The 23,820-nt window shown below is 37.5% G+C and overlaps 3 protein-coding genes across 3 annotated transcripts; 1 reads left to right on the top strand and 2 right to left on the bottom strand.

Annotated features, from left to right (window-relative positions):
* The first annotated feature begins 8,712 nt into the window (after window positions 1–8,712).
* On the top strand, window positions 8,713–10,672 carry LOC142962900 (immunoglobulin kappa light chain-like). Its single transcript, XM_076103582.1, has 3 exons — window positions 8,713–9,136; window positions 9,239–9,574; window positions 10,575–10,672. The coding sequence occupies exons 1-3, from the start codon at window positions 8,713–8,715 to the stop codon at window positions 10,670–10,672; spliced, it is 858 nt and encodes a 285-aa protein (XP_075959697.1).
* A 2,215-nt stretch (window positions 10,673–12,887) lies between these two features.
* On the bottom strand, window positions 12,888–14,445 carry LOC142962898 (signal-regulatory protein beta-2-like). Its single transcript, XM_076103581.1, has 5 exons — window positions 14,097–14,445; window positions 13,575–13,928; window positions 13,309–13,437; window positions 13,137–13,186; window positions 12,888–13,022 (listed from the first exon to the last, which is right to left on the bottom strand). The coding sequence occupies exons 1-5, from the start codon at window positions 14,443–14,445 to the stop codon at window positions 12,888–12,890; spliced, it is 1,017 nt and encodes a 338-aa protein (XP_075959696.1).
* A 2,450-nt stretch (window positions 14,446–16,895) lies between these two features.
* Window positions 16,896–18,401, bottom strand: LOC142962897 (signal-regulatory protein beta-2-like). The gene is made up of 5 exons (XM_076103580.1): window positions 18,053–18,401; window positions 17,531–17,884; window positions 17,256–17,393; window positions 17,114–17,157; window positions 16,896–17,030 (listed from the first exon to the last, which is right to left on the bottom strand). Exons 1-5 carry the CDS (start codon window positions 18,399–18,401, stop codon window positions 16,896–16,898), a joined length of 1,020 nt encoding a protein of 339 aa, XP_075959695.1.
* Between the last annotated feature and the right edge of the window lie 5,419 nt (window positions 18,402–23,820).

The raw sequence follows: 23,820 nt of genomic DNA, 5'->3' as shown, positions 1-23,820 counted from the left end.
AGCTGAACTTACAGGTTACACAGCAGTCATAAATATTCCATGTGGAGTGCTGATGGCGATGAAGAAAGTTGATTTGTGGTGAATTCTGACATTTGAATATAATGTGTTAACAGACTTTGTACATTAAGATGCATCCTGCAGTGATTACAAATAAAAGTATTTTCAAAATGAACACACTGTACACATATTGACCTTGAAGTAAACAGGTGTTCATTTTTATTTAAATTTCATTGTGGTATCTTTTGTCATACATTTGTGTACTAAGAAAGGAAACAACACATGCACACAAATATGATATATCATATATATTTTAGTACAATCATGCTTAACAGATAAAAAACATAAAGTGAAAGAGAGACAACCCTTCTCACGCACTTTCAAAATGAATATTCCAAAAAGCAAACTTGGGTAGATGCATCATTTGAGTAGAAACATTTAATAGTAAAACGCACAAAAATGTAACAAAATTACAAGGATGTAATGCACAATGCTACACATACATGCTATTACCAAAAACGTTGCTGTTAAATGTTCAGACTTTGGATCGTTTATACATCACAAAAGTCCTGACATCTGTGTAGATCGTCTCTTCTCTTTGATTCCTTCTCTCTGCTTTGCCAGCTTTCCTCCTGGTAAAGTTTGGTGTACAATAAACCAAAGAGTCCTCATCTCTCTGAGTGAAAAAATGTAACATGAGAAAGCAGATTCTAATACGTGCACATACAGATACATAACCATTGCAGGTATCTTTTATTTAGTAACAACATCTTTATATACCTTACCTGCTGATTTTGCTGATTGTTACTGGCTGTTGCAGCATTTGTTTGAGTGGCAGCAGCTGTTTTATTAAAACAAATATTGAAAAGAAATAAACCGTTAAAGATGGATTTAACTTTATAGAAGATGCATGATATTGTATGTTCTCACACACAGCACACATGTAAATCAAATGTACGCTTTGGGGGAAACACTATTAGGTCGAGTAACGTCTCTTACCTTTGCAACAATCGCAGGATTTGTTCCTGACGGCATAAACAAGGACGGCTATAACAATCAGACTTATAGCCAGAGCAAAACACGCCACAAAGAGAATTGTGTTGTCGTTCTTTGAATCACAGGTGCTGTCAACTGAAACATTAAATCAACATATAATTAACATAATAATAGTAATAAACATTTTAGATTATTAGATAACATGATCATATACATACCTCCAATGTTCATATTGACAAGATATCATTGACAGGATGATATAATGCATGTGGTACAATTGCTTTGTGATACATGATCTAAATGGATTCAAAGTGAATCTGTATTAATGATTTGTATTGAAATGTTCTGCCGTTACCTTCAATGTCCAGTTTTGTTCCATTTCCAAATAATATCTCTCCACATGTGGCCACAGCGCAGTAATAAGTCCCGGCATCAGAGGAGCTGACTGTCTTAGAGAAGCTGTAGACACATTTCTGTGGAGAGTGAGCCTCAGGACTCTTCTCACATCCAGCACTGTTGTTTCTTTGTGCATAAATGACACTGGGACGAGATTCATCTGATCCAGCTATAAACCAGTACACACTGTGTTCTCCTGGACACGTTTTCTTCTCAGAGTCTGAGAGGACTGAACACTGCAGAGTCACTGAGTCTCCTGGACGGACTGGATCAGATGGAGAGTCTTGAGTGACGGCAGTGATATCAGGTTCTGGTCCTGAGACATCAAAACAACAATAGTTAACATGTCATACTCAATTCAATGCTGATACATTATTGAATTAAATTTCAGAGGGCTTTACAATCTCTACAATATACAACGTCCTCTATCCTTGGACCCACGCATCGGATAAGTAAATAGATTATAGACGGGTTGCTTAGGTTACAATGATCTATTCTTTAACAAAAGTCTGGTGACTTCTACATTGATATGAATATGCAGTGTTACAAAACATTCAAATACGTAACATTGCTGTTATACAACATGAATAATTTCTGTTGCTGTTTTTACCTTTAATCCTCAGAAATATTCCTTTTGTAAATGTCATGGTGCTGCGTCTCACTTTCATACAGTAGTAGACTGCAGTATCGCTGAACTGTGTTTTGTTAATATGCAGGACAAACTTTCCAGGTTCTTGTTTTGCTGTAATGTGACGAGTCTCCTCAACAACGTCGTAATTATTGGCTAATGTTCCTCCTAATATTTCAGGGAAGGTTTCAGAAACAAGCCTGATCCAAAATAAGTACGATGCTTGTGAAGAATGCTGGCGGGCACATGTTAGAGTGACATTTTGTCCAACACCAACAGTCTTTGTCTCAAAGATCCGATCTTCGGTGCATCCTGAAGATAAAATTAAAACAGAGTGATTAATAACAGAGATCATTCATATATCTTCTCTATATTATTGCATGAAAATGTAATTTTCAAATACTTATCTGGAGTAAATGTGACTTGAATACTTACGTCCCATTTTCAGCACGAGCAGTATAAAATATATGTTCATCATTTTCTCTTCTTTTCACATGAAGGACTGTAGTTAATTTAGATTGTATCCGAAGATGATTCACCTTAATAGAATCATATAAAGTGGGAGGGAATAATGTCAGAGCAATCTGATTGGCCTCTCGTGATGTTGGCTCTTCACTGTACTACCACAGCGGAAATATATCAACCAAAACCTTCCAACAAGTGTTGCTCGTGTTGTTTCATGTGTTTGCCATCTCACGTTACACATATTTTGTGTACATTTCTGCTGTGAAGAAAATCAACAACAACAAAAGCACATTTCTCATGGCCCTGATGCAATTTGATCTCAAAGGGAACTCTTTTCCCACGCTCCACTTTACCATCGTTCAATGTAATTTAAGGATTTCCACCTGCAGATTGGTCCATAGCACTAAACCAACAATCTCAGGACGGAATTATTTATCTCACCAATATCTTTGCTTGGCAACTACAGTATGATTAAGTAACTAAAACACATTGTTGATGTTTGGGAATATTGTGGTTAGGGTTACAAATAAAGACAAAGACAATTTTTACACCATGACGAGATGTAAGCTTCATTTAATTTCCCCAACGGCACAATAATATGAACTCAATTCAATCCTAAGACAATTCATGGGGTTCAAAATGTTTTTGGCAATAACAGCATGTAAGTTACTGAATGTTAAGATATATAATATCCCTAACTCAAACATGGCATAGCTTTGTAGCTAATCTGCAGCTGAGGTGTACCTCCTCCAAAATGTACATGTCGTGGTGATGGCAGCAACACAGATGTACCACATCATGACATGTGATTGGTCAGCGTGGGCTGCTCGTGTTTTATCCCAAAACGTTTTCAGTGCTGGTCAAGATTGTTAATAGCAAAGACAACATTTAGGAACTTACAAGTCCCAGTGAAACAGAAGTTGGAGCGTCTGTAGCTTCTTTACTGTGACATACTCCTCAGTGAAACGCAATATTTGAGCCGTGTACAGCTACAAGAAGGATTTAAATGAAATCCTCCACGTTTGATTGGACCACTAAAAAGTGGGTGGGCTTAGAATGAAGCGTGTCACAGAGCTACAGAGGACTGTGGCTCTACACACACACAGATGCAGTGGCTAAGAGTTGCAGATTGAATGATAAATGGATGTAAAATGATTGGTTGGAATTGTTTGGTACTAGCATACGTAAGCAAACTTCACATTTTGTTTTACAGGAAGAAAAGACGATTGGTAAAAAAATACAGTGATTTTTTTTTTTTAAGATATTATTAAATTGGTGCACAATATAACTGGGATGCGATCTAAAAGGATTAAAAAGGCATTTTCCCATTTCATTTCAACTTTAAAGATGGTTTTCTACTCCTGTTCTACTCACACACATTAATTAAAGCCATTACACCACAAACCTTCTGCATGGGAGTAGTTTCATACAAAGTAATGAGAGCAGGCAAAATACAAGTTACTCCCGTTCTCTAGGTGTGTGTGCAGCTCACTGTTACCGTACACAGTTTCTGAGAGGAATATAGTTAAAACTCAACACGTGCGATACATCTCTTGAGTATTACTGCGGTGCTATGAATGGGTGAAATCCAGCTGAACTAGAAATAAAAACCTAATCTCAAATTCAGTGGTTGCATTAAGTGACATTTAAAACCCTTAACCAGCCCTTGTCTGTGTTTTGTGGTCTTTCACATTTAGTGTTTATCTGTTGAGACTTTACAGCAATGGATGGTGCTACAAATTATCTTCACATCACTGCCATCTGTTGGTAAAAACCACATGAGTCATCAAACAGCAGACAAACTCTTTGTTCATTAGCTCAAGTAATATCAATATGTTTGTTTATTTAATCAATTCTCAAAATTAATCAGATCAATCAAAAATCACTTTAAGTTTGTGGTATACATAAAGATATTAGATTCAAAATAGTCATAAAGGAGACCGGAAGACAGAAGAGACGTTTCAAATAACCCAGGACAAATTCAGATACTCCACTTCATCAGTTATGACCCGCCCACTCTTTCTGACATCTTTAGTGAAACACATCAGCAGGAAGAGTTCAGCAGAGAGAGCTGTTACACCATCCTCTATGTTGACACATGTTGTATAGTTTAGAGTTTCAGAGTCACCTGACACACGTGTGTTCCTGGGTTGATACAATAGTAGGGATACTTCACAATTGAACACAATCCCGTACAAATACATCTCAAACTCATCAAAACAATGGCAGAGGAGTCTGTAGACACTGTCTTGTGTTTGTTCCTACATGCATTGCTGATGGTGGGAATGGTAGTGGGAATTTAGTGTTGTTCTTTTGTTGCTGAAAGAACAATACTAAATTCAGGGTGAACTGGGTGGTTATTTTTGGTGCTTTATTGTGTCGGTTTTCTTTTCACAATGTGTAAGGTTTTGATTTACCACAACTAATCTTTTATCTCTGTAACCTGTAATGTGCATTGTACCTGCTAAATAAATAAAAAAATACCAGAATACATTTGTATGCTGCCCTGTACTTTCTTGTGTGTGTGTGTGTGTGTGTGTGTGTGTAAAAATAGGCATTAACGATCACCACTGACAAACAAATGACGCGTGGAAAGTTGAGCATGGTTGTGGTTTGGCTGCCGAAATGAGGTGTGATTTCAAACCCCATTTACTTCCTTTCATTCTCACCATTTTAGTCTGAGTGAGGGGGGTTATGAAGCAAACAAAGTGCAGTAGACAAAGTACAGTTTCATGGTGCAGCAGGCTTTTATAAAACCACACCTGGTCAGTGATCCAGTATTTAACTCATGCATTGTCAGTGAGTGATTGTCCGGGTTTTTATATTATTTGGTGGTTGTTGTTGAGGGACAGAGGAGTGCTACACACTCACTGATCCAACCCAGATCTCGGTGAAGATCCATGTTTTCTTCTACTGCTGCAAAATCTTACTCTCCATCAGTTATTCCTGCCACAAACACTCCCAAATATATAATGCGTCTGTTTCGGACACACACACATGCACGCACACACATCACACATCACACACACACACACACACACACACACACACACACACACACACACACATTACACACACTCACGAGTGAAACATGCAGCTCAAAGAACTCATGAGACGTGACTGGTCTTTGGTAAATATGTTCTCAGATGTACATGATGTGGCAGCAGGGCAGATGGAAACAGTATTAACACATTACCACTGTGTAGTGAAAACGGTCGACTCAAAGGTTACCGCTTTTCCTTTCATTTGCAGTGTGATGCACAGTGCATGTAGCGGACCTATACTCCTTAAGAATAAAACAAATGTACTGCAGTCCAATTGCGGGCAAAATGTAAACGATCACTTTTAGTGGTTAAACTAAAATGAGCTTTCTGCTGCCTCTAGTAGCGTTTCCCCCTCTTGCACCACAAACCTCACTACATATCCTGTTGATACTCATAGGCTGTTCTCTTCCAAGTAAGCAGCTTCAGTGGCTGGTCAAAGGCAGAAACGGCTCGCCTGTCAGTGTAGCTGTTGCATGTGGCTTTGCTTGTTGTTTTCAACGTAAATTGTCTTTACAAAGTGCTGTGAGACTGGAAAGACAGTGGTTGTCCCCACTAGATGTTTACTAATACATTATTTTGCAAACATTCCTGAACAAAAATGCACATACAACATAATCACTGCCCAACACTGCACCAGACCGAAATCATGTCCTGCAGAATCACAAATTCATAGAGATATTGTGCTGAAAGCCAAATAAATGGTCCTGACATGTCACTTTCGAATGAATAACCAACATACACTGATAAACTAACCCAAAAAGAATTGGACTTTACGGAAAAAAATGTAGTGAGCCCATGTAGCAAAAAGTTTTAAACAATAAATTCCTAATAATTGGGTACACTGTTGTGACAAGAGTTAGTTTTCTTTTGTGGTTTGCTGCCTGTACACATCAGTTACATGATGTTTGGTAGTCTTGTGTTAGTCAGGTCAGACAGCTTTGTAACAACCAGTCTCTTACAGAAAAGTCAGAATTGTTCAGGCTGTAATCAGCCTGTTAAAGGTGCAGATAGAAACTCAGAATACATGTTGAGCATCACTTATGCAGGAAAGGTAAAAGACGTCAAATCAAGCTATTTGTCCTTTGCTCCCTGAGGCAGAGTAAGCTTATCTTACTTATGGTCCATTAAGACGACGTTACATTTTATACTTTTTGAAAAATGAAAATGATTTTATTTTTTAACCTCAGCTTCATTATTATTGCGGATTTGTTGTTTTGTATATTTATCTTTAAACTCGCATTCCTCACCTGAAATGCAGTGTAGTTGGTCTAACAATAAAGTAAAACAAAAATCCATCTGGATTTCATTAAAAGGGTAAATTATCATGAGTTTTGTCAATTTACGGTTATGAGCATTGTCTTCTTTTGAGCCAATCACTGTGACTTCTACTTTGTAAACCTTGATCACCTCGTGATCTTCGTCTTCCATTTGGCAGGAAACACATCCGCTGTGCAACAGAAGGTTATCTACCACGATGATCGGAAGACTGACCGCTTTGATTCTTCTTGGTACAGTGTGTAAGTAGAACTTTAAAGATTATGATTGTTTAGATTTAACTGTGTTAAAGTTGTTAAAATACAAGTCAAAGTAACAATCTTTCTTGAAGATGGTGTCTTCAGGAGATGTCTGCGTGGCCTGAGTATCGAGCTCCAGCCTTAACTTGTGTTTAAAGAATGAATATATCTGTTGAGGCTTGGAATATTGACTGCATCATGAAACATTAATCAAAGTTTAAATAAAAAAGGATTATGTCCGAAATCTTCCACAGTCATTCTTGAGAAAATCCATATTGCTAAAAGAATATCCTGTGTGCACAATAAAGTAAGCTGTTTGCATCATACAATGTGAGCAAGTGGGACGTATCCTGCTTTTAGCACTTAACCACGTATTAAATTAGTTTAATATTGATCTGCCGCCGTATCGACATATGGGCGTTCTAATTTGACAACTGATATTTTGAAAGCTGCTTTGCTACATTTTCAACGAGGCAAGTGGAATGCTAATTACTAATTTTCACAATAAAAGCGTGCAGGAGTACTGCAGATAAAGGTGCAGGAGGAGTTTGGACACAGAAAGGTGATACTAAGGTTATGGACTGTTGGTCACAGATTGCTCTGACTGCACTTGTCTGGGGTTAGCAGCTTGTCTTTAGGGGTCGTTGGTGAGAGAAGGGAAGTGCACCCAGATATCTGGAGCAAGAGAAGAACATTTAGTTAACTTTCCCATATATACGAGACTCTCTTGAAAATGGGATTTTTAATCTCAATGGCACTATCCTAGAAAATTAAAGGTTCAAAAAATACTCATGTGTACGTAGAACAGATAACTGATATGATTCGTAGAATTTGTGTGAAAATCATTCATCAGATTTTGGTGATGTGTTGAATTTTCATTGATTTTGACGAAATAAAAAAATAACCAGTTTTCGCAGCACGTTGGCTTTTTTAGATCAAAATCCAATCATCATTTCTTCCTCTCAAAAAGATATGACGTGAGCTTCCATAAGTAGGTAACAACTAATTTTAACCAATAATATCATGACATCCAAACATCAATTAATCTCTAGCTTGAAGCAACAAGAGAGGTGTGTGTGAAGCCACAGTCTGCAGCTCTCTTTTTAAAAGGTCCAATCAAATGTGAAGGATTTGATTTAAATCCTTCTTGAGATTGTACATCGCTCAAATACTTCATTTCACTGGGGGATAAGTCACATTACAGAAGCTACAGATGCTCTAATTTCTGTTTCATTTGCTTCATAAAGTCAGAAATCATGATGATAGAGAAACATTAGTTGTTGCATTAATTAACATATTGTCCTTCAATTTACTTTTTTATGCATAGATTCATGATAATTCATGTACACTTACCATAAAGTAAAACACAAGAATAAAGAATACATGTGCATCTAAGAGTTGTTCAAATTGGATTATAGATTTGCTCAATTTAAGAGGAAATGCATTTACTGCTTTTCAGCCAATCAGGACGATTTCCACTTTGATGATCTTGTGACTAAACCTTCTTTTAGGTAGGAAGACATCAGTTGTGCAAGAGAAGGGTGTTTTACCACAATGATCAGAAGACTGGCTGTTTTGGTTCTTCTAAGTACAGTGTGTAAGTGCAACTTTAAACATTATTATTGTTTCTATTAAACTGTGTTGTTAAAAGACAAGTCAAAATAATAATCTGATGGTAGATACTTTACGTTTTTCCCGGTTTTTGTCTTGTTGTGTTGTCAATTTGTTTTTATTTGTTTTCTTTTCTTCAGATCTGATTCAAACTGCAGAGGTTCCTGACCAGCTCTCTTTGACTTTGGCTGAACTTGGTGGAACTGTTACGTTGAAGTGTTCAGTTTCTGAGACGGAAAGCACATTCTTTTACTGGTACAAGCAGCCTCTTGGATGTATGGTCCAAACGGTTGCTACAGGATGTTACAATCAACTAAAACTTGATCTGCAATTTAACAACTCACGTTTTAAAGTCACAGAGAGGGAGAGTCAGTATTTTCTTACCATCAGAAATATCAGCAAAGAGGACGAAGCAACATACTTCTGTCTCAGTGGAACAGGGTATTCACAGAGTTTTGGTAATGGCATCTTCTTGGCTGTTAAAGGTAAAATATATTTTACTTGCAGTGTTTGTACCACATTTTTATGTCATACAATTGATTTAGATAATTAATTCCTTTTGATGTCTGTTTACCTGAATCATGCAGATCGTGATCAGCAGAAATCTTTATACGTGAAACAAAGTCCGGAGACTGAGTCGGTCCAGCCGGGCGACTCAGTGACTCTCCAGTGTTCACTTCTCTCCAAGAACAAAGAACACAGAGTCCAGTGTCCAGGTGAACACAGTGTGCACTGGTTCAGATCTGGATCAGGAGAATCTCATCCAGGCATCATTTACACTCACAGTGATGAACAAGAAGAAAGAAGTTGTGTCTACAGTCTGTCCAAAACTATACAGACCTCCTCTGATGCTGGGACTTACTACTGTGCTGTGGCCACATGTGGAGAGATCCTGTTTGGTGAAGGAACCAAAGTGGAGACAAGTAGGTTTTTATAGTTGAACTAAAAGTATTGTATTTTCATATATTGTATTTAAATATTTAAAAAAACAGTTTAGTCATTAAAACGTCACAGCTAGCTGATGTGACGGCACAAACCTGTTACTCAAAGAGGCCACGCACTCAACTATGCAGAACTTTTAGCCTTAAATAATATAAACCGCTAAGTTGTACAATGATTTAACACACCCACACCTCCGCACAACCCTGCAGAGGTGTGCGTTGCCGGATTTGTGGACGCTCCATCCTGTCGGCCCTGTGTGTTACTCGCTGCTGCTCTCAGTCAGACACACAGATAACATCACTCTGCACAGAGAAAGGAGAGAGAGAGGAGCAGGGGCAACACTGAAGCACATAAAAACACAGCGATGTAACAACCCGTTCTCATCCCAGGTTGTCAGAAATGGCCGCTTTGTATCACACAGTCGCTAAAGGGGGGCTTGTGCCTCTGTATCGTGACAAAGCGGTGGTTTTTGACAACCCGACATGGGGCTCAAAGGCTCTTTAATGACGCCCAACAACGTCGCAAACACAGCAAGATAAGAAGCAAAGAGGAAATCCAGGCAGAGGGCAGAGTCTCTGCAGAGACACCACCACACACTAGTGGGTCATAGTGATGATTGAAAGGGATTAATGTTCAACAGTCTACACATTGTTCTTGAGGAAAATGGTGCAAATTATAACTTTAAATTCATGAATCATCTCACAACTTATTGTTCCCTTCACACGTTTACCTGAAAGGTGCCCAACATTTAGACTTGAAAACCAATAAAGGTCTTCACTCATATGACATCATCTCAACTATTTCATGAAATTCAATAATTAAAATTATTATTACGAATTATGATAAATTACACATTTGATAAACTGAATAATACTAATCTGCAGTATTTAAGCTATTTACCATTGAGTCACCTAAAAGTCATGGATGACTTCATGGAAACAAGGAGTAAAGAGTTAAATTACATTTCTAAATTACTTTCAGGAACAATTCAGGATTGGGATCCAGTTAACATCATCCTTGGGGCGCTGTTGGCTCTCTGTGTGATTGTGATTGCCATCCTTGTTTTCTCAAGGAACTGAAGGTGAGTTTAGTAAACTGCAAAGACGGAGAACATAACTGGAATCAACAGATATTCTTGAATAAAAATCCAGGAAGTTACAGGAAGCCTCTCTGATACCATTTACTCTTGGTCTTGTTGTCACAGCTCTGACTATTAAAACTATTATTTTTAGGATGGTGACACAGAGGCACTGAACTACTCCATCACTGGATCTATCTACAATGAAAAGGAAGAAGAAGGAGAAAAACAAGTCAAAGGAATCAACGATCGGCACTGATTTCTGTTTGGGTGAAATCCACTGATTGTAAAAAAAAAAAGACAGTTCAGCTCTTTGTTAGATTTTGGAAAGCCAACATGTATTATATGGATAAAGTGTGTGTGAATGTTTTCATCTTTACATGACATTAGATACACAGAAATATTGTACTCAAAATCCATATGAATACAAAAGACATGTGAATGTCTCAGAATAATTCCTGCGCATATTCGCCTCCGTACTCTAAGTGTGTTCAGAGGTGTCTGTGTGGCCTGAGTAGCGAGCTCCAGCCTTAACTTGTGTTTACTAATGTTGCTTTGATGAAAAAAGAATGAATATATCTGTTGAGGTTTGGAATATTGACTGCATCATGAAACATTAATCAAAATTTAAATAAAAAAGGATTATGTCAGAAATCTTCCAGAGTCACTCTTGTGAAAATCCATGTTGCTAAAAGAATATCCTGTGTGCACAATAAAGTAAGCTGTTTGCATCATACAATGTGAGCAAGTGGGACGTATCCTGCTTTTAGCACTTAACCACGTATTAAATTAGTTTAATATTGATCTGCTGCCGTATCGACATATGGGCGTTCTAATTTGACAACTGATAGTTTGAAAGCTGCTTTGCTACATTTTCAATGAGGCAAGTGGAATGCTAATTATTCATTTCACAATAAAAGCGTACAGGAGTACTGCAGATAAAGGTGCAGGAGGAGTTTGGACACAGAAAGGTGAGACTAAGGTTATGGACTGTTGGTCACAGATTGATCTGACTGCACTTGTCTGGGGTTAGCAGCTTTTCTTTAGGGGTTGTTGGTGAGAGAAGGGAAGTGCACCCAGATATCTGGAGCAAGAGAAGAACATTTAGTTAACTTTCCCACATATACGAGACTCTCTTGAAAATGGGATTTTTAATCTCAATGGCACTATCCTGGATAATTAAAGGTTAAAAAAATACTCATGTGTACGTAGAACAGATAACTGATATGATTCATAGAATTTGTGTGAAAATCATTCACTTTGGGCTTAATTAAGGTAAATTCAGGTTTTGTAATCTTAGCGTGGCATACAAGGACAACTCGATTGTGAAATGAGAAGCAACAAGACAAATAAGTTTTGCCTCCTCATGATTATTGTAAATAGATCCAACAGATTTTGGTGACGTGTTGAATTTTAATTTGGCAAAATTAAAAAATAACCTTCTGTTTTCGCAGCACAGCATGTTGACATTTGACGATTCTAAAACGGCAGATTATTCAATGATAACATTTTGATCATGGAGTGAGATAAAGGATGGTTAATATCTGGAAATTCGTTTGACGGAAATACTATCGTCATTGTTACTAAAATATTTACATTAATCGTAGGTCTGAGATGATCTCTCTAGAATGGAAGTCAGACGCTGTGCACAGACATCGTGACTGATGTCTTGTTTCCATTGTGTTCCTTCAACATACACAATACTACAAAAACATACAATACACTATAGCTCAATGTAACATTTTCACAACAACCCTCAAGGTAATAATAAACCACCTGAACTTATAGGTACAATCCTAAAATCATTTTTATAGGAATCACAACACATTACATAAATACTGTCTTTATTTGCAAATATATTTAGACATACAGTATAGTTTTGTTGAGAGGCTTGATAGTGTGGAATGTAATCGTTTTTTATTTTGCCCTGATTATTTAAAACAGTTTTAATATTTAGATGTCAAGTTAATTTAGGATTAAGACAGACTGTATGTCACATTGCTTTTCACTTGTGGGAATTATGAAAAATATATTTAATCATTTTTACATTTTTTACATTCTACTAGAATATCAACAAAAGCCATTAAAACATGTCAAAATGAAACATAAAACATTTTTCAAGGTTATCAAAGTAAAAGACTGTAACCGATATCAGATGTGAAGCAGCATATTAACAACAGTTTATACTAGCTTTAATTAGCAAATCCAGTAGATTGTTAATCTTTCACTAAAGTCCTGACATCATTGTAGACGGTCTCTCCCTCTGCTGTTGTTACATTCTTTCTCTCTGCTCTGCCAGTTTTCCTCTTGGTGAAGGTTGGTGCAGAATAAACCAACATGTCCTCATTTCTCTGAATAAATATGAAAAGATATTATAAAACAGCATCTTTTAATTTCTATATATGTAGAGTGGAAAAAAAAGTCCAATAACTTTTCCATAGTGATCTTTTCTTTATAAACCTTACCTGCTGACCTTGGTGGTCACCGCTGGCTGTTGCAGCATTTGTTTGCCGAGCTGTGTTATAAAATAAAAACAGAGATTTAGGATGAAAGACCCTGAAGGTTAATTTACACATATCAGTTGTGTTAATCCTGGAAAGTTAGCTTTTGCAAGATACTGTTAGAAACTTATATTACCGTTGCAACAATCACACGTTTTCCTCTTGATGGTATAAATCAGGAAGGCAATAACAATCAGACTTATAGCCAGAGCTGCAACTAGCAGAATCAGAACTGTGTTGGCCTTCTGCAAATCCCACATGTGTGCTGAAAGTATATGAAAATGAGCAAATAATTGAAGTTAACAACTATTTTAACAAGATGATATAAGACATATGGTACAATTGCTTTGTGATACATGATCTAAATTAATCTTGATTTAGATGGAAATGTTCTGCCGTTACCTTCAATTTCCAGTTTTGTTCCGTTTCCAAATAATATCTCTCCACATGTGGCCACAGCGCAGTAATAAGTCCCGGCATCAGAGGAGCTGACGTTCTTAGAGAAGCTGTAGACACATTTCTGTGCAGAGTGAGGCTCAGGACTCTTCTCACATCCATCACTGGTTCCATGTGCATAGATGACACTAGGATAAGATTCATCTGATCCGGCTCTGAACCAGAACACACTCTGTTCTTCTGGACACGTTTTATTCTCAGAGTCAGAGAGGACTGAACACTGCAGAGTCACGGAGCCTCCTGGACGGACTGGATCAGATGTACGCTCTTGTATGACGGCAGTGATATCAGGTTCTGGTCCTGAGAAATACAAACATGATAATAATGCTTTAGTGAGTATTGAAGTACTTCAAAAATGTTTGTATATATAATGGCACACACTTTCCTATAAATTATGGACACATGTACTATCTTCATACATACATGTAGGATAATTAAATTATGTAAACTACTTTTATAAATGTTTACCTCCGATTCTCAGAAATGTTCCTTTCAAAAGTATCACATCAAGTTGGTTCACTCTTAAACAGTAGTAAACTCCAGTATCGCTTAGCTTTGCTTGATGAATATGCAGGAGAAATGTTCCAGGTCCTTGTTTTAATGTAATGTGAGGAGTCGTATTAACCCGAACATCATCATCAAAAATGTGTGTTCCTTTAAAGAATTCAGGTAAGTTTCCAGAAACAAGTCTGATCCAAAACAAGGTTGCTATGTCCAGAGATTTATTGCGAACACAAGTCAAAGTCACATCTTGTCCAACACTCTTTGTCTCAATGATCAGATCATCTGTGCATCCTGAAAATATGAAGAGAAACATGGTTCAGTGATTATTAACAGAGAAAGAATCAGGTATGTTCTGCTAAATTACTGTAAGAACATGACAATGATATAAATATACATCTGAAGTTAATCTGACATTGCTACATGTACTTACGCCCCACTCTGAGAATCAGCAGTAAATAAAATGCGATCATCATTTTCTTGTTAATCCACTTGAGACTGCAGTTAAATTAGATCAAATTAGAAGATGATGTGTCTTAATGTAATCATATCATGTGGGAGGGAACAGTTTCAGAGCAATCTGATTGGTCTGTCATTATTTTCCAACCTAAACAAATGAAACAACACCAACAGCTCACTTTTGTTTCATGGTGGGTTTCTACAACTGACACTGACTAAATATGACATGATTTAATACTAATATGAACCACATTCATACAAAAACAATCTGGTTAAAAGAAAAGTATTTTTCATTCACTCGTGTACTACCATATTTATGAGGGATGTAGCCTGGTTTCTAGAAACCCTAAACTAGATTGCTGGTGCATTCTTTTGTGATTCATGGTGTGAGATGTTATCCCTGTCCAGGATGCACTAAGCCATTTCCTTCCTGAAAGATTAAGGTGCAGTTAAAGTTAGGCAACAATAAAGCCTTTGTTAAGGTTATGATCATTGGAATGGCAAATTAACAAGATTTAAGGGGGAATCCAGCAATTAAGTATTACACTCCCAAAAAGTTGGAGAACTTAAAAGAGATGGATTAAATTTGTGGTCAAAATTGAAGCAGCAGAGGAAAAGACATCCTGATTCTTTGTTCCTACAATGAGTCAAGCTCCAAAAACACTGGATCCTACGTTTCCTTTAGTGCAACTCAAAAGCGTCTTTCATTAGAGCATCACTGACTAGTATAAGTCTCTTAAACTTAAACGCTCCAGTTTGCAGTGTAGAATTTTAGTTATAAATTTCTCTCTAAACCCACTGATGGATGTAAATGACAAATTGCAAACAAACCAGACTGAATTACTGCCACTCACTATGTTTGTGTGTTAGCTTACACATTTAAGGATTGTAGCATTTATGCATCAAAACTGAGATCCAGTTGCTTTGTGCTAACTCATGGCTCTAACATGTCCAGCTTTAGGATTTGATTCAAATTGATTCCAAGTGTGTAAAAATTCGAAATGCTAACAGTTTGTCGGGATGCTGTCTGAAGAAGAGTGCCAAACTCTAAATGCTTTACAATCCAGCGTCCCTGCCAATTTAAGCCTTTGTTTGTGTTTTCTTCACACAGTTGAGTGCTTGTATTTGTGCACATATTCAGCATATTACATGTCCTCTCTTTTCTGCAGTAAATGGCTCCTCTGTGTTAGACTGTTCCAACTCCTCCCCTCTGGTAGGCGCTACAGAGCACTGTACGCCAAAACCACCAGACACAGGAACAGCTTCTTTCCACTGGCCTTCACTCTCATGAACAATTAATCAGACATACTGCACTATTATCTGCACTAATATCCCAAATCCATTGTCCATTGTCATTGTTGTTGTTCTTTATGTTCATATATATTCTTGGATATATATTTATATTTATATTGTACATAGTAGGTAAATGTTAAAGTTTAGTTTCTCTGTTCTACTTTGTTGTCTTTAATGTACTTGTTTTTATATTTTTCTTGTTTATTTGTATATTCTATGTATGTACGTTGAGAGCAATGTGAAAACCGGAGTCAAATTCCATATATGCGTACGCATCAGGGCCAATAAAGCTGATTCTGATTCTCATTCTGAGTAAGAAGAACAAAGAACAGCACTGAAGGCTTTATTTTTCTGTTGACCAGTAAAGGACCATGGAAACCAGAAGAAACTGTCAGAGAAGGTGTATTGTGTCACCTGTGTGCATGTGATTAAAATCAAAATATTGCTGCACATCGCGACCTTAAAATACACACATGCAGTCAATAAGACCGATCTCTTTTCTTCAGATCGGATTCAAACTTCAAAATGTACTGGAACAAGCAGTATCTTGGATATATGGTCCAACCATCGTTGCAATAGTTTTTGGGAGAATGACAGTTTGTGAGCAATTTAACAACTCATGGTTCACAGCAACAACAGGGAACACTCAGTGTTTGTGCCATGTTTTTATTTCATGGAAATGATTTACATTATAATTCCTCTTCATTTATTTTTAACTGAATCATGCAGATCGTAATCAGTAGAAATCTTTCTATGTGAAACAAAGTCTATGCTCATGTTTTATCACGGTAAAGACGACAGAGTAAAGGACTAGAAGTATCACATTTGACAACGACAAAGTGTGTGTGACAGTAAAGTATCAGTGGGACGGTCTAAAACAAAACATTTAATCCAGATATACATGAAATGCTAAATATTACATAATAGCCACATACAACAGTCTTTAACTTTAAAAAGAATAACATCAGCTATCACATACGGTACCAACTGATCTCAAACAGTCCACTTAACATGCTAATCCAACCCAAAAGCCTTAACAGCAGCATAGATCTTCTCTCTCTCCGCTGCTTTTGCGTTCCTCGTTCCACCGCTGCCAGATTCCATCACGGTAAAGACGACAGTAGAATAAATCCATGTGTCTTCATTTCTCTGAGGAAATGTATTGCAAATTATGTAAGATGACAAATACCAATCAATATACATCGTATGTTCTTTTGTTAAGTTGATCTTACCTTCAAATTCTTTTTTGCAATATTTTCTAGCATGGAAACAGCAGCTACAATATGAAATATAAAATAAAAAAGTTTGTTACAATACAAATGATAATAAGTGTCAGCTAAATAATGTGTGATATAGAGATTTAACTTTCATTACCTTCATTATTGCAATAATCACACTTGTTTTCCTTGATGGTATAAATGAGGACGGCAATAACAATCAGACTCACAGCCAGAGCTGCAACTAGCAGAACCATAACTGTGTTGGTCATCTGCAAATCCCACATGTTGAGTGCTGAAACGATATGAAAATGAACAAATAATTGGAGTTAACAACTATTTTAACAAGATGATATAAGGCATATGGTACAATTGCTTTGTGATACATGATCTAAATTAATCTTGATTTATATGGAAATGTTCTGCCGTTACCTTCAATTTCCAGTTTTGTTCCGTTTCCAAATAATATCTCTCCACATGTGGCCACAGCGCAGTAATAAGTCCCGGCATCAGAGGAGCTGACGTTCTTAGAGAAGCTGTAGACACATTTCTGTGGAGAGTGAGGCTCAGGACTCTTCTCACATCCATCACTGGTTCCATTTGCATAGATGACACTAGGATAAGATTCATCTGATCCGGCTCTGAACCAGAACACACTCTGTTCTTCTGGACACGTTTTCTTCTCAGAGTCAGAGAGGACTGAACACTGCAGAGTCACGGAGCCTCCTGGACGGACTGGATCAGATGTACGCTCTTGTATGACGGCAGTGATATCAGGTTCTGGTCCTGAGAAATACAAACATGATAATAATGCTTTAGTGAGCATTGAAGTACTTAAAACATGTTTTTATATATAATGGCACACACTTTCCTATAAATTATGGAAACATATACTCTCTTTATACATACATGTAGGATAATTAAATTATGTAAACTACTTTTATAAATGTTTACCTCCGATTCTCAGAAATGTTCCTTTCAAAAGTATCACATCAAGTAGGTTCACTCTTAAACAGTAGTAAACTCCAGTATCGCTTAGCTTTGCTTCATGAATATGCAGGAGAAATGTTCCAGGTCCTTGTTTTGTTGTAATGCGAGGAGTCGTATTAACCCGAACATCATCATCAAAATGATGTGTTCCTTTAAAGAATTCAGGTAAGTTTCCAGAAACAAGTCTGATCCAAAACAATGTTGCTATGTCCAGAGTTGTAATGCGAGCACAAGTCAAAGTCACATCTTGTCCAACACTCTTTGTCTCAATGATCAGATCATCTGTGCATCCTGAAAATATGAAGAGAAACATGGTTCAGTGATTATTAACAGAGAAAGAATCAGGTATGTCCTGCTAAATTACTGTAAGAACATGACAATGATATAAATATACATCTGAAGTAAATCTGACATTGCTACATGTACTTACGCCCCACTCTGAGAATCAGCAGTAAATAAAATACGATCATCATTTTCTTGTTAATCCACTTGAGACTGCAGTTAAATTAGATCAAATTAGAAGATGATGTGTCTTAATGTAATCATATCATATGGGAGGGAACAGTTTCAGAGCAATCTGATTGGTCTGTCATTATTTTCCAACCTAAACTAATGAAACAACACCAACAGCTCACTTTTGTTTCATGGTGGGTTTCTACAACTGACACTGACTAAATATGACATGATTTGATTTAATACTAATGTGAACCACAGTTATACAAAAACAATCTGGTTAAAAAAAATTCATTCACTCTTGTACTACCATATTTATGAGGGATGTAGCCTGGTTTCCAGAAACCCTAAACTAGATTGCTGGTGCATTCTTTTGTGATTCATGGGGTGAGATGTTATCCCTGTCCAGGATGCACTAAGCCATTTCCTCCTCTCATGATTAAGGTGCAGTTAAAGTTAGGCAACAATAAAGCCTTTGTAAGGTTATGATCATTGAAATGGCAAATTAACAAGATTAGAGGGGGAATGACACTCCCAAAAAGTTGGAGAACTTACAAGAGACGGATACAATTCTAAACAAAGAGTGACTTGACTCAAAGTTCCTACTTTGAGTCAAGCTCCAAAAACACTGGATCCTACGTTTCCTTTAGTGTGACTCCAAAGCGTCTTTCATTAGAGCTTCACTGACTAGTATAAGTCTCTTAAACTTAAACGCTTCAGTTTTCAGTGCAGAATTTTAGTTATAAATGTCTCTCTAAACCCACTGATGGATGTAAATGACAAATTGCAAACAAGTCCAAAATGAATGTTTCTCCAAAAGAGAACCAGACTGAATTACTGCCACTCATTATGTTTGTGTGTTAGTTTACACATTTAAGGATTGTAGCATTTATGCATCAAAACTGAGATCCAGTTGCTTTGTGCTAACTCATGGCTCTAACATGTCTAGCTTTAGGATTCGATTCCAAGTGTGTAAAACATGCAAAACTATTTAATTCAAAATGCTAACAGTTTGTCGGGATGCTGTCTAAAGAAGAGTGCCAAACTCTAAATGCTTTACAATCCAGCGTCCCTGCTAATTTAAGCCTTGTTTGTGTTTTCTTCACACAGTTGAGTGCTTGTATTTGTGCACATATTCAGCATATTGCATGTCCTCTCTTTTCTGCAGTAAATGGCTCCTCTGTGTTAGACTGTTCCAACTCCTCCCCTCTGGTAGGCGCTACAGAGCACTGTACGCCAAAACCACCAGACACAGGAACAGCTTCTTTCCACTGGCCGTCACTCTCATGAACAATTAATCAGACATACTGCACTATTATCTGCACTAATATCCCAAATCCATTGTCATTGTTGTTGTTGTTGTTCTTAATGTTCATATATATTCTTGGATATATATTTATATTTATATTGTACATAGTAGGTAAATGTTAAAGCTTAGTTTCTCTGTTCTACTTTGTTGTCTTTAATGTCCTTGTTTTTATATTTTTCTTGTTTATTTTTATATTCTATGTATGTACGTTGAGAGCAATGTGAAAACCGGAGTCAAATTCCATGCCTATACAAACGGTAGATTTACAATTAACTTTTAAAAACTGGCCTGTCCCTTTGAATATAAATGCATGACACTTAATTTATCTGTAAATATGTAGGTCTATGTTTCTGGGTCTAACAGAAAATTCTACAACATTGTCTGCAGCACTCAGTTAATCAGGAATGTATTGATCAGTTTGATTTGTGTGCAGAAAAGAAGCATTCAGCCATTTGCCATCACGATACACAGAGATAGAGACATGTTAAATGTTATGCACGCTAGCCAATTCAGATGCTCCACATCATCAATGATGACCCGCCCACTCCTGCCTGTCAGTCATATCAGCAGGAAGAGCACAGCGTACAGAGGAGGGCGGTTAAACCATCCCTCCTCTATACTCACATCACTTCTTTTCAGGGGGCTGGTGAGAGGCCGCAGCAGAGCGCCACTCTCACAGTATCACATTCACCTGGAGGCGATTTAAAGTTTCTGACCCGTATATATTTATCTGTCCAGTGTGAACCTGGGACAAAACCCCAAATAAAACAATATAATCAATAACAAGGTGATTATCAATAAACAATCCTGGGTCACTTTATTTACAGTGGTTGACATCCTCACACTAACATTAAAATGCAGCCCAGTACAACACCACAAACTCCAGCGTTAAAATAATTATCAAAACAGCGTTAAGGTTTCCTGACAACTTGAATGTTAAATGGAGAAAGAAATTAGAAAGACAACCTATCTATCTACAGTTTAGGACCGAAACTTCCGTCACACTTGTTAGACCAGCTCGTTGTGGTTTGTGGCCTTCATCAGGTTCAACGTATCGTTGACAACGAGCCAAAACACGCTTTGTACTTTCACACACAAACGGACAGAAATAGACACACATTCACAGTCACCACTGACAAACAAATGATGCGTGGAAACTTAAGCATTGCTGTAGCCGGGCCTCAAACTAATGTGTCAATACAAACCTACCTTTCTCTGTTTTAGCCTCAGGAAGCTCGGCTTGAACGATGTTTTACCTTTTAATAACACACTTGTTTTTATGATTGTTATTAATATCACATCAACTTACAGGAGTAGGTTAAGGGTTCAGGAGGGTCGGACAAAAGCAACCAGTCACGCTATGTCCTGACCATTTCTCATCACACTCCTCTGCAGTGTTGTGCTGTTCATTTGTAATTGCTGTCAGAGGGGGAGGTGCTCATCCTTCACTGGACCCACTCTGGTCTATTTGTCTATGCAGAATTTTTAACCTTGATCTTAAGTTAAGTTTGCCTGATTATCTGCAAATAGGTGAGCCAGCCTTGCTTAAGTCTGTGGTGCAGTGATAGACTCAGGTGGTGAATAAATCTGCAGATTAAAACAAAACACGCAAATATGCATCTGTGATATTTTAAGATTGCACATGCATACGGTCGTAGATGGTTGCATCTTAAAACATGAAGGATAGACAGTATCTATACTTTAAATGAACACAGCAACAAGTAAACATAAAACAATAAGTTTGCCTGCTGAAGCTTATTGTAGCTCTTCCCTCACTACACATCCTGTTGAATAGTCTGTTGACAGTAAACAGCCTTGAAGGTGGTCAAAGGGTGTAAAAGTGGCCCACCACAGCTTCAGTCTGTCAGTGCAGCTGTTGCATGTGGCATTGCTTGCTCCTCTCACTACATGCAGAAGGGATTTACAAAGTGCTGTGAGACCAGACAGATTGACGGGTTTATTCAATTGAGTAGTTGTCCCCTTACATTTTTTACATTGTATATGTTTTAAAATGGAAATTAATTGTGTCTACAACATATAATGCTCAGTATGTGTTTTTGTTGGCCATACTTTGCTCTACAGTTGAGGGAAGTTGTGGTGGACAGCTACACAGCAGTTCACTGGTGAAAAACACTGACAGTCTATTTGATCCTTCTCACTTTGTGTCTTAATGTGCATTTCAAAGCAGACATTCAGACTTGTGAAACACACAAGTGTAACTAGTAACATCATTCATTAAATGGGCCTGTCCTTAATGTTATTGGTTTTACTAGTGCTTTTTGTGCTAAAACAAATCAAAGTATCTGTTATTAAAAAAAGAGGAAATGATAAACAAACAAAACTCTTTCAGAGTGCTTGCAAGATCATCAAGATTTAGATCAGTTTGAATAAGTCCATTGTCCATTATGAGTTGATAAAACTGCAATGCTTTATCATAATTACAAATTGTACATTCACATGAGCCCTCTTTCTCCCACTTTAACCAGTGACATTTTCTTTGTGGCTTTGGCCACATTTCGTCTCACCTTTCCCCACAACTGTCATTAAAACCTGCAGGCTATGCTGTAGCTAATGCTATTCCAAAAGTCCTCCTTTTCACTTCTTAGTGTTGAATGGACGTCCAAATTTAGACATTACACTACATTACAGTCATTTAGCAGACGCTTTTATCCAAAGCGACTTACAATTCAGTATCTATCTATACACTGTAGGCACAGCTACGGGAGCAATTTGGGGTTAAGTGTCTTGCTCAAGGACACATTGACATGTGGCTAGTGGAGCCAGATCCTCTGATTGAAGGACGGCCCTGCTCTCCACTTAGCCACGGTCAACCCTGTGGCTTAGTAGACAATTATCAAAACATTGGAATCCAGCTCCAGGATGAGTTTAGCCTAGCTTAGCACAAACACAGGAAGCAAAACAGCTTGCCTATACTGAAAGAGGAAAATACTGTCTCATTTACATGTCGGATGTCATTAGCCAACAATACATCTAAAAAATCATATAGGATTAGTTTAGTTACAAAAGTGCGTGAATCCAGCAGGATCACTGTAAAACTGGACTTCAGCCGTTGGGCCGAGCAGTTGTTGGTCAGTAAATGGCTCCAGTGTGTAAAAACTGCTCATGAAACAACTGATTTTTTCAAGAATTCACCTTGTCAGGCTTCAAGTTATGCGTTGGTGTCCAAACCGTCAACATCCTGAAAGGATCTAGTGGCAGCAACAGGTATGTTTTAGGTGTGTGTAACGCAGTGGTGGGCCGTCAGGGCAAGCAAAGCCTTCTCTGCTGGCCTCGACAGAATCACAGTTATAGCTATTTTATAATTTAATTATTTTTCATAAATATACTACATGTATTCTAAATATTTTTTCCCATTAGCTTATTATCTCATTGCACAGCTACTGTCTTCCTCAGTTGCGCTACGTCCAGCACAGCTTGTTTTAAGTAGAGCTTTTATCCAATCAGATTTAGCCCCTATGCTGTCTCTAAGCAAAAAAAGCTGCCCGGAGGCCTTCAGAGTTACAAGTGAATCCTTTTGCAGTTTAAGTAAATGGGGTCGATATTGTTGATTGTCATAGTCTTCAACCAATCAGATTTTTACTTTGACATGTTGGGCGTATTCTTTGACATGTCAGAGCCGTCTAGCTGGCCTACAAGTACATGATTGGTCAGTGGGCTAGCATAACATGTTGGGCGGTGACAATCCCAATATCTACTGCCTCTGATGAGCGGACATTTTCAACCCTCAAACGCATAAAAAGATATTCAAGAAATACAACTGGGGAGGCTCAACTGTCATCACTGGTGTCCATGGCAATCGAGAAGGACCTCTTGCTGGAACTGAAACGATGTTCTGTACAACTGTGTCATTAAACTCTTTGTTAACAAAGAATGGAGGATGAACTATGTCTGTATTAAATAGTGAACAGCAGCTTTGGTAAGTGAACTGCCTTTGTTTTTTTACATCTGC

This window comes from Anarhichas minor, unplaced genomic scaffold (genome assembly GCF_050575085.1).
Source record: "Anarhichas minor isolate MPS153535 unplaced genomic scaffold, ASM5057508v1 ptg000028l, whole genome shotgun sequence".
NCBI lineage: Eukaryota > Metazoa > Chordata > Actinopteri > Perciformes > Anarhichadidae > Anarhichas > Anarhichas minor.
The sequence above is the reverse complement of the archived record's forward strand: the minus strand, read 5'-3'. Positions and strand labels throughout refer to the sequence as shown.

Excerpts from the sequence above, each read along its gene's own strand:
- LOC142962897 (XM_076103580.1), bottom strand. The coding sequence starts at position 18,401 with ATGTTTCTCTTCATATTTTCAGGATGCACAGATGATCTGATCATTGAG. Across the intron at positions 17,394-17,530 it reads AACAAAACTGGAAATTGAAG|CACTCAACATGTGGGATTTG; the intron begins GTAACGGCAGAA and ends ATATCGTTTCAG. Across the intron at positions 17,158-17,255 it reads TGATTATTGCAATAATGAAG|CTGCTGTTTCCATGCTAGAA; the intron begins GTAATGAAAGTT and ends TTCATATTGTAG.
- LOC142962900 (XM_076103582.1), top strand. The coding sequence starts at position 8,713 with ATGGTAGATACTTTACGTTTTTCCCGGTTTTTGTCTTGTTGTGTTGTC. Across the intron at positions 9,137-9,238 it reads CATCTTCTTGGCTGTTAAAG|ATCGTGATCAGCAGAAATCT; the intron begins GTAAAATATATT and ends TGAATCATGCAG. Across the intron at positions 9,575-10,574 it reads AGGAACCAAAGTGGAGACAA|GAACAATTCAGGATTGGGAT; the intron begins GTAGGTTTTTAT and ends AATTACTTTCAG.
- LOC142962898 (XM_076103581.1), bottom strand. The coding sequence starts at position 14,445 with ATGTTTCTCTTCATATTTTCAGGATGCACAGATGATCTGATCATTGAG. Across the intron at positions 13,929-14,096 it reads AACATTTCTGAGAATCGGAG|GACCAGAACCTGATATCACT; the intron begins GTAAACATTTAT and ends TGTATTTCTCAG. Across the intron at positions 13,023-13,136 it reads GTGACCACCAAGGTCAGCAG|AGAAATGAGGACATGTTGGT; the intron begins GTAAGGTTTATA and ends ATATTTATTCAG.